The 21,168-nt window shown below is 51.2% G+C and overlaps 8 protein-coding genes across 8 annotated transcripts; 5 read left to right on the forward strand and 3 right to left on the reverse strand.

Moving 5' to 3' along the window:
- Positions 1-35: 35 nt before the first annotated feature.
- N7446_007524 (GFA family protein) lies at positions 36-612 on the reverse strand (the record flags this gene model as incomplete). The annotated part of the gene is made up of 4 exons (XM_058516269.1): positions 36-67; positions 119-239; positions 293-454; positions 508-612. 4 exons carry the CDS (start codon positions 610-612, stop codon positions 36-38), a joined length of 420 nt encoding a protein of 139 aa, XP_058373447.1.
- A 93-nt stretch (positions 613-705) lies between these two features.
- N7446_007525 (translation initiation factor eIF-2B subunit family protein) lies at positions 706-2,437 on the forward strand (the record flags this gene model as incomplete). Its single annotated transcript, XM_058516270.1, has 2 exons — positions 706-916; positions 976-2,437. Exons 1-2 carry the CDS (start codon positions 783-785, stop codon positions 2,435-2,437), a joined length of 1,596 nt encoding a protein of 531 aa, XP_058373448.1. The 5' UTR covers positions 706-782.
- A 284-nt stretch (positions 2,438-2,721) lies between these two features.
- On the reverse strand, positions 2,722-5,671 carry N7446_007526 (putative kinesin family protein (KlpA); the record flags this gene model as incomplete). Its single annotated transcript, XM_058516271.1, has 6 exons — positions 2,722-2,898; positions 2,952-4,516; positions 4,571-5,244; positions 5,319-5,409; positions 5,461-5,590; positions 5,654-5,671. The coding sequence occupies 6 exons, from the start codon at positions 5,669-5,671 to the stop codon at positions 2,722-2,724; spliced, it is 2,655 nt and encodes an 884-aa protein (XP_058373449.1).
- Positions 5,672-6,195: 524 nt separating this feature from the next.
- On the forward strand, positions 6,196-8,376 carry N7446_007527 (coronin; the record flags this gene model as incomplete). Its single annotated transcript, XM_058516272.1, has 8 exons — positions 6,196-6,229; positions 6,278-6,306; positions 6,358-6,417; positions 6,488-6,630; positions 6,685-6,733; positions 6,784-6,887; positions 6,944-8,138; positions 8,197-8,376. 8 exons carry the CDS (start codon positions 6,196-6,198, stop codon positions 8,374-8,376), a joined length of 1,794 nt encoding a protein of 597 aa, XP_058373450.1.
- A 635-nt stretch (positions 8,377-9,011) lies between these two features.
- Positions 9,012-11,561, reverse strand: N7446_007528 (uncharacterized protein; the record flags this gene model as incomplete). The annotated part of the gene is made up of 7 exons (XM_058516273.1): positions 9,012-9,202; positions 9,301-9,995; positions 10,042-10,639; positions 10,695-10,905; positions 10,959-11,314; positions 11,364-11,473; positions 11,524-11,561. The coding sequence occupies 7 exons, from the start codon at positions 11,559-11,561 to the stop codon at positions 9,012-9,014; spliced, it is 2,199 nt and encodes a 732-aa protein (XP_058373451.1).
- Positions 11,562-12,071: 510 nt separating this feature from the next.
- nctA (negative cofactor 2 transcription regulator complex subunit BUR6) lies at positions 12,072-12,789 on the forward strand (the record flags this gene model as incomplete). Its single annotated transcript, XM_058516274.1, has 2 exons — positions 12,072-12,477; positions 12,533-12,789. The coding sequence occupies 2 exons, from the start codon at positions 12,072-12,074 to the stop codon at positions 12,787-12,789; spliced, it is 663 nt and encodes a 220-aa protein (XP_058373452.1).
- Positions 12,790-16,384: 3,595 nt separating this feature from the next.
- N7446_007530 (uncharacterized protein) lies at positions 16,385-19,013 on the forward strand (the record flags this gene model as incomplete). Its single annotated transcript, XM_058516275.1, has 5 exons — positions 16,385-16,403; positions 16,451-16,554; positions 16,605-17,284; positions 17,335-17,553; positions 17,603-19,013. The coding sequence occupies 5 exons, from the start codon at positions 16,385-16,387 to the stop codon at positions 19,011-19,013; spliced, it is 2,433 nt and encodes an 810-aa protein (XP_058373453.1).
- A 257-nt stretch (positions 19,014-19,270) lies between these two features.
- N7446_007531 (putative MFS transporter) lies at positions 19,271-21,094 on the forward strand (the record flags this gene model as incomplete). Its single annotated transcript, XM_058516276.1, has 3 exons — positions 19,271-19,676; positions 19,729-19,975; positions 20,032-21,094. 3 exons carry the CDS (start codon positions 19,271-19,273, stop codon positions 21,092-21,094), a joined length of 1,716 nt encoding a protein of 571 aa, XP_058373454.1.
- Positions 21,095-21,168: the final 74 nt, after the last annotated feature.

The following is a 21,168-nucleotide window of genomic DNA, read 5'->3' on the forward strand; positions in this document are numbered from 1 at the left end:
ACAATACCAAAATGCCTGGTGCCTTTCCCATATCACTACTGTTTCACTTCCTGCTTGTGGAATACATCTATTCTGGTCAGACAATCTATGGCACGAAAGCCCTCTATACTTGACTCACTTGGAATCTCAGGCATCCAGCTCGCACGAGCTTTGCAGAAGAACTCGCCCTTGGGAGGCAAGGCTTCTGGATCATCAAGAGAGCCAACGCAGATGTATCGGAATTGGTCTTTGACAGTATCCTATTAACTATGTCAGTAAGCTATTATATCGATATTTTATGGATCGGACATACTCCATACTCGAGGATGAAGCTTCCACAATTATCACAAAACTCCCGGTGGATCACCACCCCAGATCCATTATCCGCGGCATGCTCCTTGGGAATACCGGCCTTAAGGTGAAATGCATCTTTTGGAACCTTTGCTGTCAGGCCGTAATTCGTTCCGAAAGCTTTCTGTTCGAATTATCAGGATTAACGTTATCAAGTTAAGACTAGTGTAGACAAACCTTGCAATTGCGGCAGTGACAGACTGATGTTCTAGCATCGTCGGCGGATTCAAGTTCAAGCTCGTATTCAATTTTATGACAGAAGCAAGACCCTGTGAGTAGCATTGTGAATACCTAGAATTGATACTTTAGTATGACGTCAGAGGCAACAAGTCAAGTCATCGAACAGGAGGCATTCCGAAGTTAGCATCATAACTTGTTATGAGCACGAGGAACTTGCCCAATTTATATCCACAACCTCATCTAGTCAAGTGACTCTATGATGCTATAATTACATGCAGACCCCCCACCATTTCTCCGCCATGCCACCCCAATCCGAGCTCCAGAAGAGACGGGTGGTATCTGTATTTCTTTTCTCCAAAGACCAGGTTGCACTATTTCGACGTAGCGGGAAAGTCAGGACATATGCGTAAGCCCGATTCAAGGCCTTCTCTTACCCTTCTGCCTCGGTTTTTCTGACTTCAGCAGGCACTATCTTGCTCCCATATCTGGCAGCCTTAACTTGGGCGAATCACCGGTTGCAGCAGCATGGCGTGAGCTGGAAGAAGAAACAACATTGACCTCACGAGAGGTGGAGTTATGCCGACAAGGAGTCCCGTATGTGTTCACTGATAACTCAGTCAATCGTGAATGGACCATATGTCCATTCGCATTCCGTTTGAAGCCCCTAAATGAAGGAGGCCACGGAGAGGAAGCTATTCGCATCGACTGGGAACATCAAACCTGGGAGTGGTACAATCCGGCGACAGTTGAAGATAGTGAGCGGTTTGGTGGTGTGCCACGACTGAAGGACAGTCTACGACGAGTCTGGTTCGAAGGCGACATGAACAAAGAAGCCAGCAAAGCACTTGTAGCAGGCCTAGGGCAATTGAAGACAGATCACCAGAGCGGATCTCACGAACTAACGTCCATCGCTGTCAGGGTATACCGAGACGTGATAGCCCAGATGCAAGAGAAGATTGACACGGAATGGTGGAGGACTGCTCGAATGGCAGCATGGCATCTCTCGAAAAGTGGACGGGAAAGCATGGGAACAGCCACACTGAACGCATTTCTAGCTTTGATGCCCGACATGGAAGAAATTGTTCACCAGAACTTGGCTCGCAAGGTGAAATGGGAGCGCTTGCTGGGCGTAATCGACTACCATCTGGACAGGCGCAAAGATATGCCGGCTCGCATCAAAAACGCTTTCGCAGAGTATCTCCGAGGCTCTCTTTCTAGCAGAATTGACCGTGGTGGAGACAAGGATTCTCTAGCTATCCTCACACTGTCAGCCAGCTCTACCATTCGCGACAGCATCCTCAATACCTTTGCCACTCTTCCCATTTCTCATTTGGACGTGCGAATTCTGGAGTCCCGGCCGCTTTGCGAAGGAGTCAACATGGCTTCATCCATCCTCTCCGAATTTCAAACCAAGTTTCCTCCTTCTTCCGGTCGGGACCTGAAACTGACGGTCTACACTGATGCATCGGTTGCCATCGCCAGCCAAGGTGTGGACTTCCTCCTGCTGGGTGCCGACCGTATTTCAGTGGAAGGCTCTGTCTGCAATAAAGTTGGATCCTACCCAGCCGTTTTAGCTGTTAAGCGAGTCTCATCTGCCTCGGTATTGGTTCTCAGTGAGCTGGAAAAGGTGGATGCGCCTGGCAGTGGAGATGTGCAGGACTACGAGGATAACGGCCCTAGGGAGGTGATGGGCTGTTGGATAGACGGCGGTATCAAGGCAGCCCAGACCATTGATGATGCCCTTCAGGCTACTCACCAAGACGATGTCAATTGCGCGGTTGAAGTGAAGAATATCTACTTCGAGTGGATTCCGCCTTGGTGCACAGATGCTTTTATCTGTGAACGGGGTGTACTGAATACTGCGGCTATTAAGGAGAAGGCACATCAGGTGAAGCTGGGAGCGGACAAGTATTTTCACTCGCTGTGATCCCCAATAATGAAAGGCCTCGTCATGGAGAAAGTCCGAGAGACTCCTACGATGTAAACCGATATGCTGAAAAGCAGTCACTGTGCATTGAAAAACCAAATAAATGTAACACTCCATACAATAAATCACACGCTAAGACAGACCGAGTATCTCAAAAGGCTGCCCAAAAAAAAGAAAGACCATCCCAACGAAGGCGCCAGGGTAGGGAACAGGATCGTGAGAGACCCCTACCCAAAAGAAGACGGAATATATGCAAAAGGGGGATGGGGAAGGTATCATCATGCTCAAGCGTCACGGACGCGCGCCTGTCGTTTGGCAGTGCCAATGTGGGTGTTGTGTACTTTGGTGGCGAATTTCAAGCTGGTCAAGGTCTCCGACATGTGCGCCTGGAGAGGGCTGACCATGACGAACATGAGTGTCTTGGAGTTTCCACCTAGTGAGAACTGAAGCAAGTAGGTAAGCTGAATAGGGAGTTAATATGTGCCGCAAAAGTATCAAGTTCGGAAAAACGTACCTTGCTGTTTCGGTATGGGATGTGGCCTCCCTCTTTGCCTTGGCCAAGGGCCGAAATCACATCGCCCAGAGAACTGAGGCTGCGGTTAATGTTTTGCGTCTCCTTCAAGCGCTCACCTGTGGCTCCGCTGTGGCTCAGGCGTTCACTTCCTGCCAAGTCAACCAAGTTGAGAGTGCCCTCGCTTCGTTCACCGGTGATGTGGTTGACACCGGTGAGCTTGAGAATGAAGACTGAGTGCGACCGGGATGAGCGCTCGTTGGCCTTGGTAGCTGCCACTGAGCGGTTGGCATCAGCGTTTTTGAGGATGGACTCCACCATCTCGGGCGAGTCGAGATTGACGGTGGTAATGTCAGTGATGGTGGTCTTTCCCCGCTGCATGTCGTGACGGATCTCATGCTTCTTCTTGTCCAACTCATCGGGGTTACCCAGGAGATCGTTGAGGTTCTCGTTGTAAACTTCGACAAAGTTGCCTGCCATTGAGTACCGCCAACCCTTCTCCTCCAGGCCCTGGGCGGTCTCGTAGATCTGGTGAACAGCACGGGGAATCATGCCATCAGCCGATGACATTGTGTGCGTCTTACCACTACCAGTCTGCCCATAGCAGAAAATGCAAACATTGTATCCGTCAAGGGCACTCTGGACAAGCTGACTGATTTCATCGAAAACCTCGGCGTTTTGGGTGGTTGGATTGAACACGCGATCAAAGGAGAAGGTATTATTCTTGCGGCTGACCATTCCAAGGCTGGTCTTTTCCTCGGGCCCCAGGATATTGATCTCCTTGGCATCATCGGCTTCGTCGGGGTATTGCATGAGAGTGAGCTGGGAAGCAGGCTCACTCTTGAGCGAAGGACGAACACGGCAGAACACACGGATGTTGCCTTTTAGTTCCTGCACTTGGTTGTGAAGTTTGCGACGCAGGGTCTCCTCTCTACGCAACTTTTCCCTGATAGCATCTGTCTCAGCAAGTGCGTCCATCATCTGCTGGTTGGACCGTTCAAAGGCTTTAGACTGCTCTTCTCTTCCACCCTCAAGGAACTCGATGTGTGCTTTGAGAGCCCGGATGGACGACTCCAGTGTGACGCTGTTACTGCTTGCGATATCCAGGTTTTGTTTGAGGTCTTGGACAGATTTCCGTTCACGAGCTAGGTCTTCCTTCAACTCTTGTAGCTCAATGTTCAATGTGTTGAGTTCCCGATCCTTGCGCTCCAATTCGATTTGCGACTTTTGAGTATCCAGGGCAGATTGGGAAGTAAGCTGGCCGAGAGCTCGTACTCGGGCCGCCTTTTCATCCTCAATTTCGCGGTCGAACTGCCTTTTTAGTTCACGGACCTCTTCTTGATGTCGAGAGTTGATCGCCTCCATCTCCTTCTTGTTGTCTTGTTGGATCGATTCCATTTCAATGCGCTGGCGTCGGTCGAGGTCGTCCATTGCGATTTCTTGGTCTCGCTTGGCCTCTTTCAGAACGTGCTCTGCCGTTTGTAACTGATTTCGCAAAGACTCCAGCTCCACGCGTTGTGTGACGTTAATTTCTTTTAGGCTATCGCGAGAAGTTTCAAGTTCATTGACTGGACCAAACCATCAGCATCGGACGAATCGCCCTCTCCACCATATCGACTTACTCCTTGTCTTGTACACCTCAACAGTCTCCTTGAGGCCAGAACTTGCTTGACCTTGTTGGTTCATATGGGTCATGAATGTCTGCATCAATTCCTCCATATTGCGTTCGCGGGAGTCTTGATCCCATTCGGGGCCTGTGACATGGTCAAAACTTTTGGTCGAGGAACCCTTTGACAAAAAAGGTCGTGGTGGGGGCTTGGGGGGTGAGCGCATTGAAGAAGCGGAAGGGGTTCTGGAAGGGGTTCTGGAAGGTCTGGCAGGTACAATGAAGCATTCGGGAGGAGGTACAGCTTGCACGAGTCCAGGTGGGGTTGGGATCCCACTGGGTCCATTGAGAGACGGGGTAGGGCGCACCACGGGGATGGTCATTGCATGCGTTAAGTTCGGAGAAAAGACAGCCTCCTCGAGACAAGAAGTTTCGGGCGATTGCCCAAACTCATCACAAGTCTCTTCCAATCTGGGGGTGACGGGTCCAAGGGAGTAAAGGGGGATTCGACTGGGAGAGAAAGAAAAAATTCGCGTACCCTTTCGTTTGCCCAGTACACTTGGGGAGGTGTCTTCCATATGGGTATCCAATGCGCTCGCTGCGCGCGGAATCGATGCGCCGACAGGTTTGCGCCCGTTGAAGGATGCTTGGGGTCGGGACATGGCAGAGGGGGGCGGGAGCCGGGGCCGACTGTGGATGAGAAAGGACCATTCGCGGCGCGCGACGCAGGTGTGGTGGATCGGGACGTGGTTGATGATGCGTACGAGTTGCCCCGGGTATGCGCCTTGGTGGTGGGCTGTCGGGTGACGGAGCCTGGTCTCTTCGTTTCTGGGTTCGCTGTCTTGGGACGAGTTGCTTCAGGGGTTGTCAGCTCTTGTCGTAACATGGGCTCCGTGTCTTCCATACGCGACATGCTCATCGCCTTGCTCGCGATCGATCCTGGTGGCATGATGCCGGAGCGCGAGTTAGTAGTCGCGGAGCTGGCCTCCCGGAGTCCCTGCGGGATGCGCGTCCGAGTAGACGCCCTGGTCTGAGTCTGCGCACGATTTAGCCATGTCCATGCAACATCTTGGGATCAAAACGAAGTGGGGGCGTTTACCATGTTTTCACCGTCCATGTTTGGGTGAGACCGCCAGGTTACCGGCGAGTAGAGTATCCGGACAAGAAGGATCAGCTCACGTCCAGCCACTGTCTATTATGACTGGAACTGGGTGGTAGATGAATCAACGGGCAGTGGCATGCCAAAAGATGGTCTAAGCTGAGGAGTAAAGTAGATTATCGAACGAGCGCAAACTGGTTTCTGGAGGGACGAGATGCAGCTCGGAGGTAAACAAACGCTGACTCAGCGGGTAATGCGCTAGTCCCGGTTGAGCATAGCCGTATTGGTAATACAATGAGTCACGTGACGCAATATGGACAAAAGCTCGCAATTGGCGAATTCCTCTACAGGTGGAATTCAAGGAATTCGTGGCATTCGCTCTTTGTTTCGTTGTTTAGGGGTGGGCTCTCTGCCTCTAAAGTTGCCATTCGTGGGGCGTGTGTTGCCTCCACTCGGATTCCCGGTCCCATCCCGAGCTTGGTTCTCAACGTCCCTTTCACCTCCTTTTCTCTCTATACCTCTCATCTATTGAGCTCTTGACCATGTCCGGACGTTTTGTTCGTTCCTCCAAATATCGTAAGTGCTATCCCTCCTCAAACTGCGCCACCTCGCTAACATTTACAGGCCACGTCTTCGGGCGTTCGACGAGAAAGGTAGACTCGGTTACCTCCAACCCTGTCCTCCTATTCTGACCCTCACTGTAGGACCAATGTTATGATAACCTTCGAGTCTCGCGAAATGCCTGGGATACCAACCTTCTCAAGGTGCGTTTTGCCTTCTGCGCCACCCCTGACCCCTCACGACTGCGGTTCTTCTAACGCTCAGCGCATTTAGGTCAACCCGAAACATATCGCCGTGAACTGGGAAGCAGGTGGTGGTGGAGCCTTTGCGATTATTCCTCTGGAGGAACGCGGCAAGCTCCCGGAGCGCATTCCTTTGTGCCGAGGTCATACTGCGGTCGTATTGGACACCGACTGGTAAGGAGTGGGAATCGCAAGTATTCATGTCCACGACTCATTGAAGCTCTGCAGGAACCCCTTCAATGACGATCTGATTGCCTCGGGCTCTGATGATGGAAAGGTACAGTGCCACAAGCCACGGGTATCCGCGTTGCGACTGACCAAGTGTAGGTTTTCCTCTGGCGGGTTCCAGAGAACTTCACTGTCCGCCCCGATGCCGATGCCGACGACATCAAGGACCTCGCGCCTATTGGCAAACTGAGCGGTCACCCTAAGTGAGAATCCTCGTTGGCACATCCCACTATGGCATTTTATTGACCCCTCCCTGCAGGAAGATCGGCCACGTGCTCTTCAACCCCGCGGCAGAGAACGTGCTGGCAACGGCCTCGGGCGACTACACGGTGAAAATTTGGGATATCGAGGCCGGCGCGCCCAAGCTCACCCTGAACATCGGCGACATCGTGCAATCCCAGTCATGGAGTGCCAACGGGTCCTTGTTGGTCACCACTTCTCGCGACAAGAAGCTCCGCATTTGGGATGTGCGCCAGGAGCGTCCGGCCCACGAAACCAATGGCCACACTGGCGCCAAGAACAGCCGTGCTGTGTGGTTGGGAGAACGCGACCGCATTGCGACCACCGGTTTCTCTAAGATGAGTGACCGTCAGCTGGCGCTCTGGGATATCCGTGCCGTGCGTGAACCTATCAATGGGTTCAAGACCTTGGATTCTATCTCCGGTGTATGCATGCCCTTCTGGGATGACGGCACCAACTGCTTGTATCTGGCGGGACGAGGTGACGGCAACATCCGTTACTTCGAGCTCGAGAACGACAAGTTCGAGTTCCTCTCTGAGCACAAGTCTGGCGACCCGCAACGAGGAGTTGCCTTCATGCCAAAGCGTGGTGTGAACATGCACGAGAACGAAGTGGCTCGCGCTTATAAGACCGTGAACGACTCTTACATTGAGCCGGTTTCCTTCATCGTTCCCCGTCGGTCTGAGAACTTCCAGGACGATATTTATCCCCCTACCACCGGCCTGGCCCCAGCTATGTCGTCGTCGGAGTGGCTCAGTGGCAAGGAGGCAATTCCTCCTAAGATCTCTATGGCCAGTCTGTTCGATGGTGAAGGTCTCAAGGAGGTATCGGGCGTGGAGGATAAGCCCACTGGCGCTATCGATACCCCCACCCCCAAGGCAGCCGAACCCCTTAAGCCCGTCGACGAGCCCAAGAAGACCCCCGAGTCAGCTGCCCCCAAGGCAGCTCCCGAGCCTGTCCCAGAGCCTGTCCATATTGGACGCCCAGCTCCCTCCATGAAGGAGCAGGGAGCTTCAATGGCTGCCATGGTAAACAAGTTCGCCGACGGCGAGGAAGAAGGCAACGTCTCAGACGATGATAACTCCAGTTTCGAGGAGATTCCTAAGCCAGTTGAGCGCGCCACACGTTCTCCCGTGGCTGAAACTTCTTCACCACGGGTTAGCAGTCCGTTGAGACCTAAGGAGGTTGAGACCAAGTATCAAGCCGCCACTACTGTACGTTACCTCATTCCCTGCATCAATCCCTTACCGCGCCCCATACTAACTGTCTCAGATCTCTACTCCATCTTCCCCGGCTCCCGAAACCTCCACTCCCCCAGCTGCCGTTCCTAAGAACGATATCGAAGAGATCAAAAACCTCATCGCTGAACAGACCAAGACCATTGCATCCCAGGCCTTGCAAATGCAAACACTGACCGCCGAGATTGAGGCCTTGAAGAGTAAGATGAACTAACTTTGACCACATATTTTTCTTTCTTCCTGACTTGTGCTTCGGGTTGGAATCATTCGGTGTTCGACGTACATGAGGTGCAGTGTGGATATGTTTTCTTGTTTCTTTTTTTTTTAGCGGAATTGTCAATACATTGGCCCACTGCAAACAAAATTTGGTTATGATGTTAGTCCAATAGCCACAAATATGAGATATTCAGCCCTACCTCAGTACATGCAGCCTCTAGGAGTTATTGGTGTAAACTGCAGTCGGTGATAATTATTGCGCATGTCTGGATGTATTAATAGTATTGATTTGGTTTCAATGCATGGGTGTGGCCAAGGGGTGGTCTGTTTTATATATCATGCATGTGGAGCGACAGATTATTTCTCCAAGACAACGCTAGAAGTTGGTTGAAAAATGTAGCAAAGTTCGTTAATTGGATTTTCGTTTGTGTTCTTATTCATCAAGGTAGATCTCTAATCGAAAGAGCTTACAAATGTCACCATATCTACTTCAGACCAAGCTGGTTCTCAAGGAAAATGCCACGAGATGCATGAAAATTAGAAAGCAACCAGTCCCGACGCCATTCCCAAGCCCGAATGAACTTTTGTGTATGCAAGTCGCAAGAGACGAGAGACAGATCCAGAGATGAAAGCTTAGAGCTCATCCTCGTATTTGTAATTGATGCGGCGGCCCGCCACCACACGATCCTGACGATCTTGCCGGCTGTCTCGGCGACGACCAGACTTGGCCTGGTTGCGGTGCTGTTGCTCGCGCTCGAGACGTTCTTTGTTTCGCTTTTCACGCTCTAGCGTGTAAGGGTCTTTCTCCGGCTCAGCTTTCTGGACTGATCCATTTCGGTGGCTTCGGTTACGGTCTTCATCGGCTCGACGCTTCACATGTCGGGTTTGGTGGTCGATTCCATTTGTGGAGGAGATCGCTCACGGTGAGAGCGCTTGCGGTCACGGTTGCGGTCTCTGGGATGGTCTCGGTCGCGTTCACGCTCTGAAGGTCGATCCTTATCGCGAGCACCGTCTCTGCGACTGTCACGCTGGGTATCTCGCTCTCGAGGACGGCGGTCTCTCTCGCGGTCACGGTCACGATCTCGTCGGCGAGTGTCTCGATCGCCCCGCATACGGTCGTCTTCACGTCGGCTGCCTCTGTCGTTGCCAGGGCGGTAGCTGCTGTTAATTCGGCTAGCAAGGTCACGTTGCTCTGGATCTTCAGATGATGCCTTTGTGCGGCCGCTTGTTTCTGCCTGACCTGCGATCCGATGCAAACGACGCGAGGGACGGACATGTCCATTGCGGCTTGAGCTGCGACTGCGACTATCACGGCCATGGTGCCGGCGTGAGCGGTGAGAACGATGGCTACCATTTCGGTCTTTCTCACGATCACTGCCATGTTGACGGTGGCGTGAGGACCGACGCGAAGACTCCCGGGAAGGAGAGCGAGTGCGTCGGGCATCGGACTGTAGTTCGTCAACCCGGTCCATACGTCTCACCTCTGCCTCCCGTTGAGTTTCTCGACCATCTTCAGTACCATGCATAGATGGCGAGTGGGCACGAGATGTTCGACCTGCCGGAGAGCGAGACCGTGTTTCACGGGAGGCATTCAGAGGGGTCTGGCGCATATCCTCACTAGAAGAGTTAGAATACCAGAACGAACAGAGTCATGAGAACTTACGAAGCACGGCCAGAGAACCGCAACACGCTCGTGTTGGGTAGGCCCTGCCGCATGGCACGCGGCGCGGCTGGTGCACCCTCCACACCTGGTCCTTCAGGTCGTCCGTGCCGATATCCTGTGCTTCCCATGCCTCCATTTGGCACTTGGTCGATGGGAACCTGGAGGTTGGATCCCTCAACTTGTCCTTCTGCATTTTCAGTACTCGGATTTTGGTTTTGGTTACCCTGTACATCCATTGGGCTTTGTGCATATCCTGAATTAGCGGCATAATGTCCTTGCGTAGGCCCAAAGCCACGACCATAGCCACGGCCACGGCCTCGGAATGCACCGCGGCCATAACCTGATCCATAGTAGCCAGACTGATCCGGATAGAGATTAGACCCATATGCACCTCCGTAGGGAGGGCCCGTGCCATTAGCGAAAGCGTTTGGATTGAATTTATCTTGGCCTTGCCACATGTTGTTCTGGGCGTCCCATCCTAAGGATCCATACATGCCCCCATTGAAGTTCCCCGTGTTCATGCCCATGCCAGTCATGTTCATTCCGTAGTCACCGAACATCCCCTGATTTGCCATTAGGTCCATCCCCATGGGCATTCCTAGATGCATTAGCAAGAGTGATCAGAAAGCGAGATCGCCCGGAACGTGACTCACCCATCGTGTTGGGGTAATTGAACATGCCAGCCATGTAAGGATTCATGCCATTTCCATTCCAGCCCATTGGGAAGCCTCCCATATTCGGGGTCATCGCAGCGGAGTTGGACTTGGGAGCATCCTGGGGAGCTAGCTCTTCATTGACAGCATCATCGTTGCATTCAACGGCCTGGTCGGTACCATCAGCTATCTGTTCAGCGGCTACCTCGGGCTGCCTAGCAGGTTAGTAAATGCAAACACCGGACTACGGTGGATGGGTCTTACCGGAGCCGACTGTTCAACAGCATCTGTAGAAAATGGTTCCGGAGCACTCTGTCCAACTGGGTCTGTGGGAGCCTCTACTCCGGCGTTCTCGGATTGAGGTTCTGTAGTAACAGGCGCCTCAACACTCACGCCTCCTGCGGTATCTTCCCCATTTTGACCTGGACGTGCGGATACAGTATCCGCAGGGGTGGCTGGAGTTGATGTTGCCGAGGCCTGGCGATCCTTCTCGCGTTTCTTCTCCTCGGTCCGTAGAAAAGCCTTCAGAGTTGTGCGCAGAGCTTTGTTTGGTTTGCAGACATCCGGGGAGACTGGGGTATGCGCGCAGACAGGACAGGTATCGGAGAGAGAAGCTTGGCCTGGGGCAAAGGTCAGTGATAATCAAAACGACAATTGGAGGGCACATACAAGGTTCACAGATTGACTGGTCGCAGCATGGCAGGCGAAAAGCATTTACAGCAAGCTTGTTGCAGATCGCACAGCGCAACTTAAACGGAATATCCTCCTGAGCCAGGGTGCTGCAGAATCATGAGCGTGGAATTCGAGATCGGCATTCCGGTCCACATACCTGGCAATGTCCATCAAGCCGGGCGCATCAGCCGCCATGGCTGGAGATGTTAGAAAGAAACTCAGAGCACAGATGGCATCTCAAAAAAGCGAAGGTCGCACGAAGAAATCGTTCTGCCGACAATGTCAGAGAAAAGCCCCAAAGCCAGAAATGATGGTACACAAATTCCCTCAGATTAGATCAAGTTATTGGGGTTCATCAAGGCACAGCGATACCATCGCGTGGTCTCATCTGTCCCTTTCCAGCTAAGGTATCTTCATCGGGAGCTACACGAGCTACAGGAAGGGGATACATACAGTAATACAAGTGAAGCGAAAGTGAATATAGAGAAGAAGAGAGAAGGAAAGAAGAGGGAAGAGAAGAGAAGAGTATAAGAGAAGTGAAGTCGCGATAAAATCCATTGCAAATACCACCATACCAATACGGCAATACACTACAAATACACGGATAATACAGTGAAAATACCCCGTCGCCCCCGGACTTTAAATAGCCCGCGATGCCCCGTCCAAACCGGAGCTTGGACCAACCACTTTTTATTTTTCTATATCATGACAGAGGACAACTATCGGCCGCGTTCTCCTGATTTCTCCTCTCCCTCTCATCCTCCTCCCTCTCCCTTCTCCTACCGCAATCCGAGCGTGTCGCAGCAGTACGTTCCACCATTTCAGGACATGGCCCGTCGCTCAACTCGTCTTGCCCAGCCTGATATCGCAATGCCCGAATATATGCCTGAACAGATCACGGAACCCGTTCCTGAACCCGTCCCCGAGTACGTTCCAGAGCCTATGGCGCCTGCGCCACTGAAGGAGGAAGAACTGGCTCCGGCTCCGGCTCCGGTGCCTTTAGGTGCGGGGATCGAAGTCAAGACGAAGTTCCCAGTGGCGCGCATTAAGCGCATCATGCAGGCGGATGAGGACGTCGGAAAGGTTGCCCAAGTGACTCCAATTGCTGTGTGTAAGTATTACTCAAACGCGCCCACGCGTCGCAATCAAGTACTGATGCCCTTTAGCCAAGGCCCTCGAACTCTTCATGATCTCCCTCGTCACCAAGGCCGCACAAGAAGCCAAGGATCGCAACTCAAAGCGCGTCACCGCCTCACATCTGAAACATGCGGTCGCCAAGGACGAGGTACTCGATTTTCTGGCCGACATCATCGCCAAGGTGCCGGATCAACCAGCCGGCCGGAAACACGAAGATGACGGAAGCGACCAGAACGAGGGACGTCGCAAGCGCGGAGGGCGGCGACCAAAGGAGGAGAGTGATTGACATCTTGCTCTGTAAATGATTTGACGTGTTAGACGAGGGATTCCGGCGCATAGATTTCTGTCTTTCTTTTTACCATGGGCGTTACGGTGGGAGGCAGATCTGGGAGCATATTCTTGTGGATAAATCGGGGTTTCCGGGGTCGAGTTAGTCGAACCCCAGCACAAGGTCGTGAATTACACACCTGAGTCGCATCTTTTCTGTGAACCTAGATGTGTTGGGAGTGTCGTGACACGTAGATGGAGTATTCAGCTGTATACTGTAGTTCGGACTTGAGCACGAAAATTTGTATCAGTGAATTGCAGGTATATTGCAGACATGAGGACCCTGTAACTCTATTGACACTGCAGATACTAATTCATCTTGCAGTGGCGAGTAAGTTCATGTAAATTCAATAGTTCCGCCTTGATATGCGTGTCATATGTAGATATCTCAGATTTCATTCCACATCCCAAACAAATCAGATCATATCCTGGCAGAGCGCGATTTAAAGATCACTTAACAGTGTTTCCATGGGTTGCCCAGGAAAAGCGAAGCTTTTATCGGTATACGATCGTTTTCTTCTGGAGGACTAAGCTGCAGTACCCACAACCATTTCTGTTTGTCTCGGAGACCCTGTTTTGCTATAACCAACTTGACTGGTTTCATGTTTTGATCGTTCTTATTCTTTCTGCAATACTGCTCCCCTAGGTCATATAGCATGTTTCGCTACATACGAAAATCGCCATATTTAGTGTTATGGGCTTCAGAATCTTGAGCTTGGGAATCACAGCAGGAAAGCTAATCTTTCTGAAATTGTGCATCTGCTCAACAGAACAATGCCATCATAGATTGTTGAATCATAAATCCTTTGAAGCATCAACGCCATTGCGGTACTTTCTTAGCATCCTTAGTACTGGCAGGGCTCAGTATAGTATCATTTACTAGGCAAGCCATCACCCAGCACAGCATCGCTACGTGGATACAGACAAGGGTCCGTATAATTCTAACGCGGACGCTTCTTTTCCTACGTTGGATGGACGACTGGATTCACCGCAGAGCGTTGGGTTCAGTTGATATCTCTAATGTCGAACGCGATCCCGTGGGCAGTTGGCAGCGGAAGTATTAAACGGCTCCCTTGTTGACCACCGGTCTTTTGATTCCAGCGGCCATGGCAAACCGTGGCTGGGATAACTTCAGTGGCCTCTACTATGCGGGATTTGTGCGAATATTCGTATTGTTACATTTAACGTTTCTGGTCAATTCTCGGGCTCATTGGCAAGGAAATCAGCCTTAAACAGGATCACTCGCCGCGGCAACTTCCTTGTAGGTCTCCTCACCTCCGATGAAGATTATCATAGCTTTTATCATCGATTCCCGTCCAATTACGGAAACAGTGAACGCTGGATGTCATTGGATACAATAGACGGTTTTATCTGGCAATATGAAAGACTTGGTATAACAAAAATATCTTATCTAGACACCCGAAGAGTAGATATAGAGAGTAGAAAGAGAGGTTTATGGAAGGACACTCCCTGGTCAGCTTAACGAGGATTTTTGTCCTATTATCATGCCTTAGAATCAATACTAGGAACAAAATAGAACTGGTCGGTGCTTAGCTAGCATAGCTGGCCGTGTGTGCGATATTATAGACTGTGTTCAGTCCTAACCTAAGTCTTTCTGCGTCTTGTTCGTATTTCCACTAGACGTGAACATAAATGATTAGATAACCTGATAGTATGAGAAAGGAGGAGAGAAAGAAAGGTAGGAACTCACCGCGGGCCAGATATACCAAAACCACTCCAAGTTCCAGGTATTGACAGACGCCAGGCGAGGAGCACATCCTGAGACTGCCGAAATAATGGTACTCAATAACATAGCCATCAGAGGCCCATCGCGTGGTTGTGTAACAGCAGCCACGATGCACCCAAGGCCGTATATACAAAGATAGACAAGTAAGCAATTACACTCGTGTAAAGACATCAGAGAGAAGGTTCAGCTTACAGTAGTAATATAGGAATTTGAGCGCCATCTGGAGACCGAAAGGAATCACAGGGGTTGTGAGGACCATGAAGAAGGCTGTGTAGTGAATTGCGGACAGAAAGATTCGTGGGACAGTGGAAAGGAACTTTCCAAGAAAATAAGCACTTTGAGAATATCCAGCGTGTGCTTCCCTATAGAACACTAATTCTAAAAACTCAATACTCAAGTCAAAGAAAGATGACCCCAAACTTACTTTTAAGCCCAAACGTTCTCACGCCAGCCGGACCGGCACTGCATCATTAAGCAGAGAAAATATTTCAGCTCTCGGTTGGTGAAGAGCACATATAATGCTCATGCCGCTGCGAGTTAGCTTTTCCAGAAGTTTCATCAAGTCTAGTGCTGTTGTCGATCCAAGCCTGATGTCGACTAACCCAAGCAAGAATTTTGGGCGCCGTCACCAACTCCAATGAGATATTGACACGCTTTCTTTCACCTCCAGACAATACTCTCTTTGACACGTTCCCCACCAGTTGATTTCGAACCTTTCCAAGATCGAGGGCCGATATCAAATTATCCACGTGTTTCTCCAGGCTTTTGGGGCTACACAGATTTCCCATCCGGACGCGAGCTGAGAAGAGAATATTTTCTCGGACAGTCAGTTGACTCTGGCCTCCAGGTGGGCAATATTATCCAGCCTTGCAAATTGCTGGCTCGTATTGCCCCTGAGGCTTGTCACGGATGTTGTGGGACTCCTGGAGTCGTATCAACTGACACTCAGCAGTTGGTGGACAATATTCAGAGGGGTGCTCAGTGTCATTATCGGGACCTTTTGACTGTTAGACTTGAAAGAAGAATAGAGAGTTGCCATACGAAAAAGCGGTCTAGGCATGTGGTGCTTGTGTTGTATGAGATTGCTTGTTCCCCTGACAGACACGTGGAATATGAGGTCGACGTGCCTCAAGATGAAACAAAAGGGTATAGAAGCAAAATGAATGGCTGCAGCTTTCTTCAAGGGTGATTATCTATTGCAATTTCCGAGGTAAGGTCCAAAAGTCGAGATTCTATCTCGTCTCTCTCGCCTTGGTGTCGGATGTACATCAGTATGATTCGTATTTAGCTGTGAAGCATTCCACATGCAGAAAACGAAACCAACATAAGATTTCGCACAGGATGTAGAAGATCCCACTATGAGAGCCTTTTTCAGGACATGTACCTCTGCATATGTACATCGGTGACACCCCTTGCCTTTGATCTGCCAAGTTTGATAGTACAGTCAATATTACATGTAGGCTAGAGACAATAGCAGGCAACTTGGTTCTACCCTACATAAAATATACAAAACTGGGCTGTCCAAATCTCTGCGTTCGTCAAGCCCAATATAGATATACGTGGATACTACCTGTTCATTTCCTAGACCTGAAGGAGATCACCAAAAACACTGGCTTCTCGAGGAAAATTAAACAAAATCATTAACATTAGCTTATAGAAAGTAAAACTCGTAGACAAACATCCCAATAACTTATGCCTATACAGTACATGTATACCAATATCCCCATGTCCCCATGACCCCATACATTTTAGGTCCGCGACGGAGATCAGCGTAATCATCGGCTCCACTCATCCTCCTCCTTTCATCATGCCCGAGAATGGACTTTGTATGCGTCCCTGACAGCTTCCAACTTCCCTGCTAATCCATTGCCAGTGGTCTCGTCTCATCGGTGGCTCGCGTGCCCTGTCCAAGCCCCCCGGGCCGCCTCGCCCACGGAACGGCTGACGGCCTTTAAACGCGCCTGCAATGCTCTTCAGGTACGAGATGCGCCTGACACCGCCTCCCAGCCCACAACTAACCTCACCAGCAAATATGGCGCTCTACAAATACTCCCTCTGGCGAGCAATCGGTTACCCACGCGCGCACGTACATTGAACGACTGAACTCGATCCTGAGTGAGGAATCGCGTGGGCCCGCACCCCATCCCTGTGTGGCATACGCAGCGTCCTCTCAAGTCTTTGTCACAGTCACCAAACTTGCCCTCTCATTCTATGATGATGGTATCCTCCGGTCGGCCACAATATTCTTCAACACCCTGATTGACGCGGAGGTGGACGGGGTGGTGGACAACCGGCTGTTCGCCCGCGCACTGGTGGATCTGGTTCGTCGGGCCGAGAAGTCTTCAGATGAAATTGAAGGAAGGCTCGTGGAGTTGCTCTTCGGTATCGCCAACAACATCCGTCTGCAGCCTGTGATTCTGCCCGCGTGGTTTGTGCCTCGGGTGTCCCCAGTCCAGGATGGCGAGTCCCCAAGCCCCATCGGGACGGAATTCGCAGGAGCTACAAGGAAAGATGAGTTCCCGCTGTTCTATCTCTTGGTCGACTATGTTCACCACGAGGGACGAGCTGGTGATTTTGCTCGTACGGGGTTGCTCTACATTATTGAGACTGCATCACGGTCTAAAAACCTGGAGAAATGGTTGATTGAGAGCGACCTGGCCACCCTCATGGCTACTGGCCTCGGTGCACTTTACAGTCAATTGGGACAGTAAGGTTGACTCTTGCAATGATTTGGGACAAGTTACTGATCGACTGAAGTTTGACATATACTGAGACCGACGAGAACGTGCCTCACATTGTTGTTTTATCCGACCACGCGAAACAGGAGACAGCTCTGCAACCAACACTAGGCCAGGCTATGGATGCGTTCATGTCATACTTGTTGTTCTGGCAGGACACCATTGACCATTGTAAATCTACTGAAGTGAACGACACCTTACTCGACCATTTTCAGGTGCTTTTTCTCGAGCAACTCTTGTAACGATGCCCTGTTCCTCTTTGATGCACCAGTCATTGACTTTCGCAGATATCCCTCACTATTAGAATCCTCCGATGTGGCCGGTGGCTCGACAGCAGCGGTTTTGACCTACATGTGCCGCATCCTTGATTCGATTGAGCAAGGCGAATTAGTCCATCGAATCCTACACTTTTTACTGGCATCGTCACCTAAGCCAGAAGAGCAAATGGACATGTCAGCGAGCCGACGGAAATCGCTCAATGTGCTGGCTGCGCTGGCCGAAGAAGCCGCCCCGCCATCCCCATCATTGTTCAACTTGCGCGACCTGGCACTACTAGGGCTTCAGTCATCTAATCGCCAGACTGTCCTAGCTACTTTGCGGCTCCTGACCACAGTCCTTCAAAGACACCATCCGTTTGCGCGGTCCCTCATCCATACTCTCCCTACCCTGCCCGCGCAGCAGCGCCCAGTTGGAGCATTGAATTCCGAGCTGGGGCACCTTTTCTCCATGGGGACGTCTCTTGTCAATGACCCCACACTAAACGAGTCGTACGACAACTACGTCGCGGATGCTACATGGGTGCTTGAGTCTCGCCTGTGTTTACCGGTTTCTGCAACGGAAAAGGACGATGAGACACTTCACATGCCGCTCCAGCTACAGCAAGACGATCCGATCGTGCAGGCCCTATTTGGGTGCCTTCGTACCTTCTTCACCAACAGTGTGATCGTCAACTTGGCGCTCACAGGCGTATTTATGAGCATTGCCTCATCACATCTTTTCTCCCTGGACGGTTGGGTGTTGGTTGATCCCTACCAGTATGATACTCCAGCCTCTCTCGCGACTACCGACGGGCTTGAGACCGTCCGACAGGCATATGAGGGGCCAACATGGCCTGCCACAGCTGCCCCAACCCTCACATCAGCGTTACAAAAACTCGTGGAACAAGTTCGGCAGTGGCAGCAGGAACTGCCTGATTTCGATGTCCTGGTCGCCGCCCGACGAGAGCTTTTGCACCAAGAGGATCGCCCTTGCACACCACAAGAGTCGCTGGACCCATCGGAGCTTCCAATGCCCCATTCCGCGGACCGCTCGCGTCCCTCATATTCCGGCTCTCCAGATCCTTCCGCCCCAATGTCCCACGGTCGGTCTCCGCACGCAGTGAATCCGAATATGATAACTAGCCATGAAAGCCACGAATCTATTTCTCCGACAGGCTCACGCGGCTCTTCCAGTGCCCGGGCTGCTGCCGGCGAAGCTCTCCGCCAGCGTCTTGCTACACCATTCCCACCTGCTTCTGGTACAGACCCCGAGTCGCCAGCTGAGGAGGCTCCTGATTCAGCAGACCATCCTGAAGATCCACCATTCGCCTCTCTTGGCCATGTATTGACCAATGTGGTGATCCTATATGAGTTCATGCTCGAGTTGTCGGCAGTCGTACAAGTTCGGGGTAGTCTATTTGAAGAGGCGGGGTATGCATAAATTCGAGAGAAATGTACGGATATGTAAATTGAGCAAATCAAATAATTCTACAATATGTGAATATCTTACAGCCGCAGGTAAGGAGGTAAGCAGAAATAGTCAGCGGGCCACTAACGAACTGCCCCTGGACAACGTGAAGAGTGCCAAGACTCCGCTTGCGACGTCAAGTAGACCACGTACCGCCGTAACACATCCGCCTTTTCCATGGCCTAATCTTTATTCTCCTGGATATCACTCCTTTTATATATCCATGCCACATGGCCCACGTACGTCATCCTCTGGACGAGGATCAAGATCGTGAAGACGCTCCATTCCTCCACTCCTCCGACCCGAGCTCCTCAGCAGCACATCGTCATGTTCATTCCAAGCCCAGCATCGGCAGCCGCCCTGTCGAGGCTAATGGCTCCGCTGGCGCCATCACATTCCGCTTCAAACTCATCCTGTTCTCCATGATCCTCGCTGTGGAAATCGGCTTCGCCTTCTTGGAGGGCCCCATGACCCGGATCATGGAGGCCATTACCTGCCGGCAGTACTTTTTGGTGGCTGATCCGACTAAGATCGGTGCAGATGGACAGGTGCCAGAGGCTATGTGCAAGATTGGAGAGGTACAAGCAGAATTGGCTGCGGTGAAAGGGTACCACATGTTCTTTGATGGGACTTTATGTAGGTTGAACTGTATACACCTGTATGGAAATGCGGTCTGATTGCTTCGCAGGTGCTTTATTAGCAATTCCATATGGTCTGCTGGCAGACCGTCGTGGCCGCAAAGCCACGCTCGCATTATCTCTTCCCGGGTTTGCGTTGAACACGGTCCTTACGCTCACTGTTCTATGGTTTTCGAACATATTCCCTCTCCGGGCCCTCTGGTTTACTGCCTTGACATGGCTTATCGGAGGGGGCCCCGTCGCGGCATTTGCTATCATATGGACTATGATGGCTGATGTCACTAACGAATCAGAACGGTATGGCAAATGCCCCAATTGGTCATGGATTTATAGAGGCTAATCGAGCTTACTAGAGCGGGTATATTCTTTCAATTCGCCATTGTCTCAATGGGCGCGGACTTTGCTTCTAGTTCATTCAGTTCCTATCTGATGACCCTAAACCCGTGGATCCCATTGGTGATTGGATTCACAATTGTGATGGGCGGCGTGACGCTCATTCTTCTACTGCCAGAAACAAAGCATGCTGTGCCAGACAAACCCGTCCACATGGCCCCTGTTGAGCTTTCTGATTTGACGGATGAAACCGAGCCGAAGCCTTATATACACCAAGCTAACCAGTCGGAATCATACCACGACGAAGCCGACGTCAATGGTGACCGTGCAAATGAACCTCCATCTTGGAGTATTCCATCTTACTCCCATCAGTCCTTGCTCGCCAAGTTCCGCGCCAACTACCGCTTCTACCTCAAGCCATATATCTTTATTCTCAACCGAAAACCAGTGCTGCTACTCCTCACAGCATTCCTAGTATATCGCCTAAGCCGAGGTTCGTCCTGGTTCCTGGCCCAATACATCTCGACCCGTTATGCTTGGACCTTAGCCCAAGCCAACTTTTTGGTGGCCTGTCGACCAATTGTGTCAATCCCACTATTCCTCTTTGGCTTGCCATACCTCAAAAGTCGGGTCCTGAACCCCCGGCGCTCATCAACCGAGAAAGACCTCTGGCTCGCTCGTGGAAGTATATTCTGCTTGACATTGGGGACCCTGGGAATAGGCCTTTCCCCATCCATCGCCACCTTGATCCCAAGCATGGTTGTGCAGGCATCGGGATCCGGATTTGTGTTCATCACTAGGTCAATTATTACCACCCTGGTTGAAAGAGATGAGACAGCTCGCCTATTCACTGCGGTTGAGATCATCCAGTCTCTCGGCAACGTTATTGCAAGCCTATCCATCACTACCGTCTTTCAGGTTGGTCTGCGTCTTGGTGGGTTCTGGATTGGACTGGCATGGATGATGACCAGCACCTTGTTCTGCCTTGTCGGAGTGGCTATCTGGTGCTTTAGGCTGCCTCCTGCTCCTCCTGCCCCAGAATTTGTGGATAACAATTATGAAGAGGATGGTAATCCTCTATAGACTGTATATTATCTATAGACAAAGAGATTCTACGTCGATTCACAAGAAACACATACAACATTAGTGCCTCAGGC

This window comes from Penicillium canescens, assembly GCF_028828765.1.
Source record: "Penicillium canescens strain IBT 15451 chromosome Unknown utg000004l_segment0_segment0, whole genome shotgun sequence".
In the NCBI taxonomy this organism is placed as follows: Eukaryota; Fungi; Ascomycota; class Eurotiomycetes; order Eurotiales; family Aspergillaceae; genus Penicillium; species Penicillium canescens.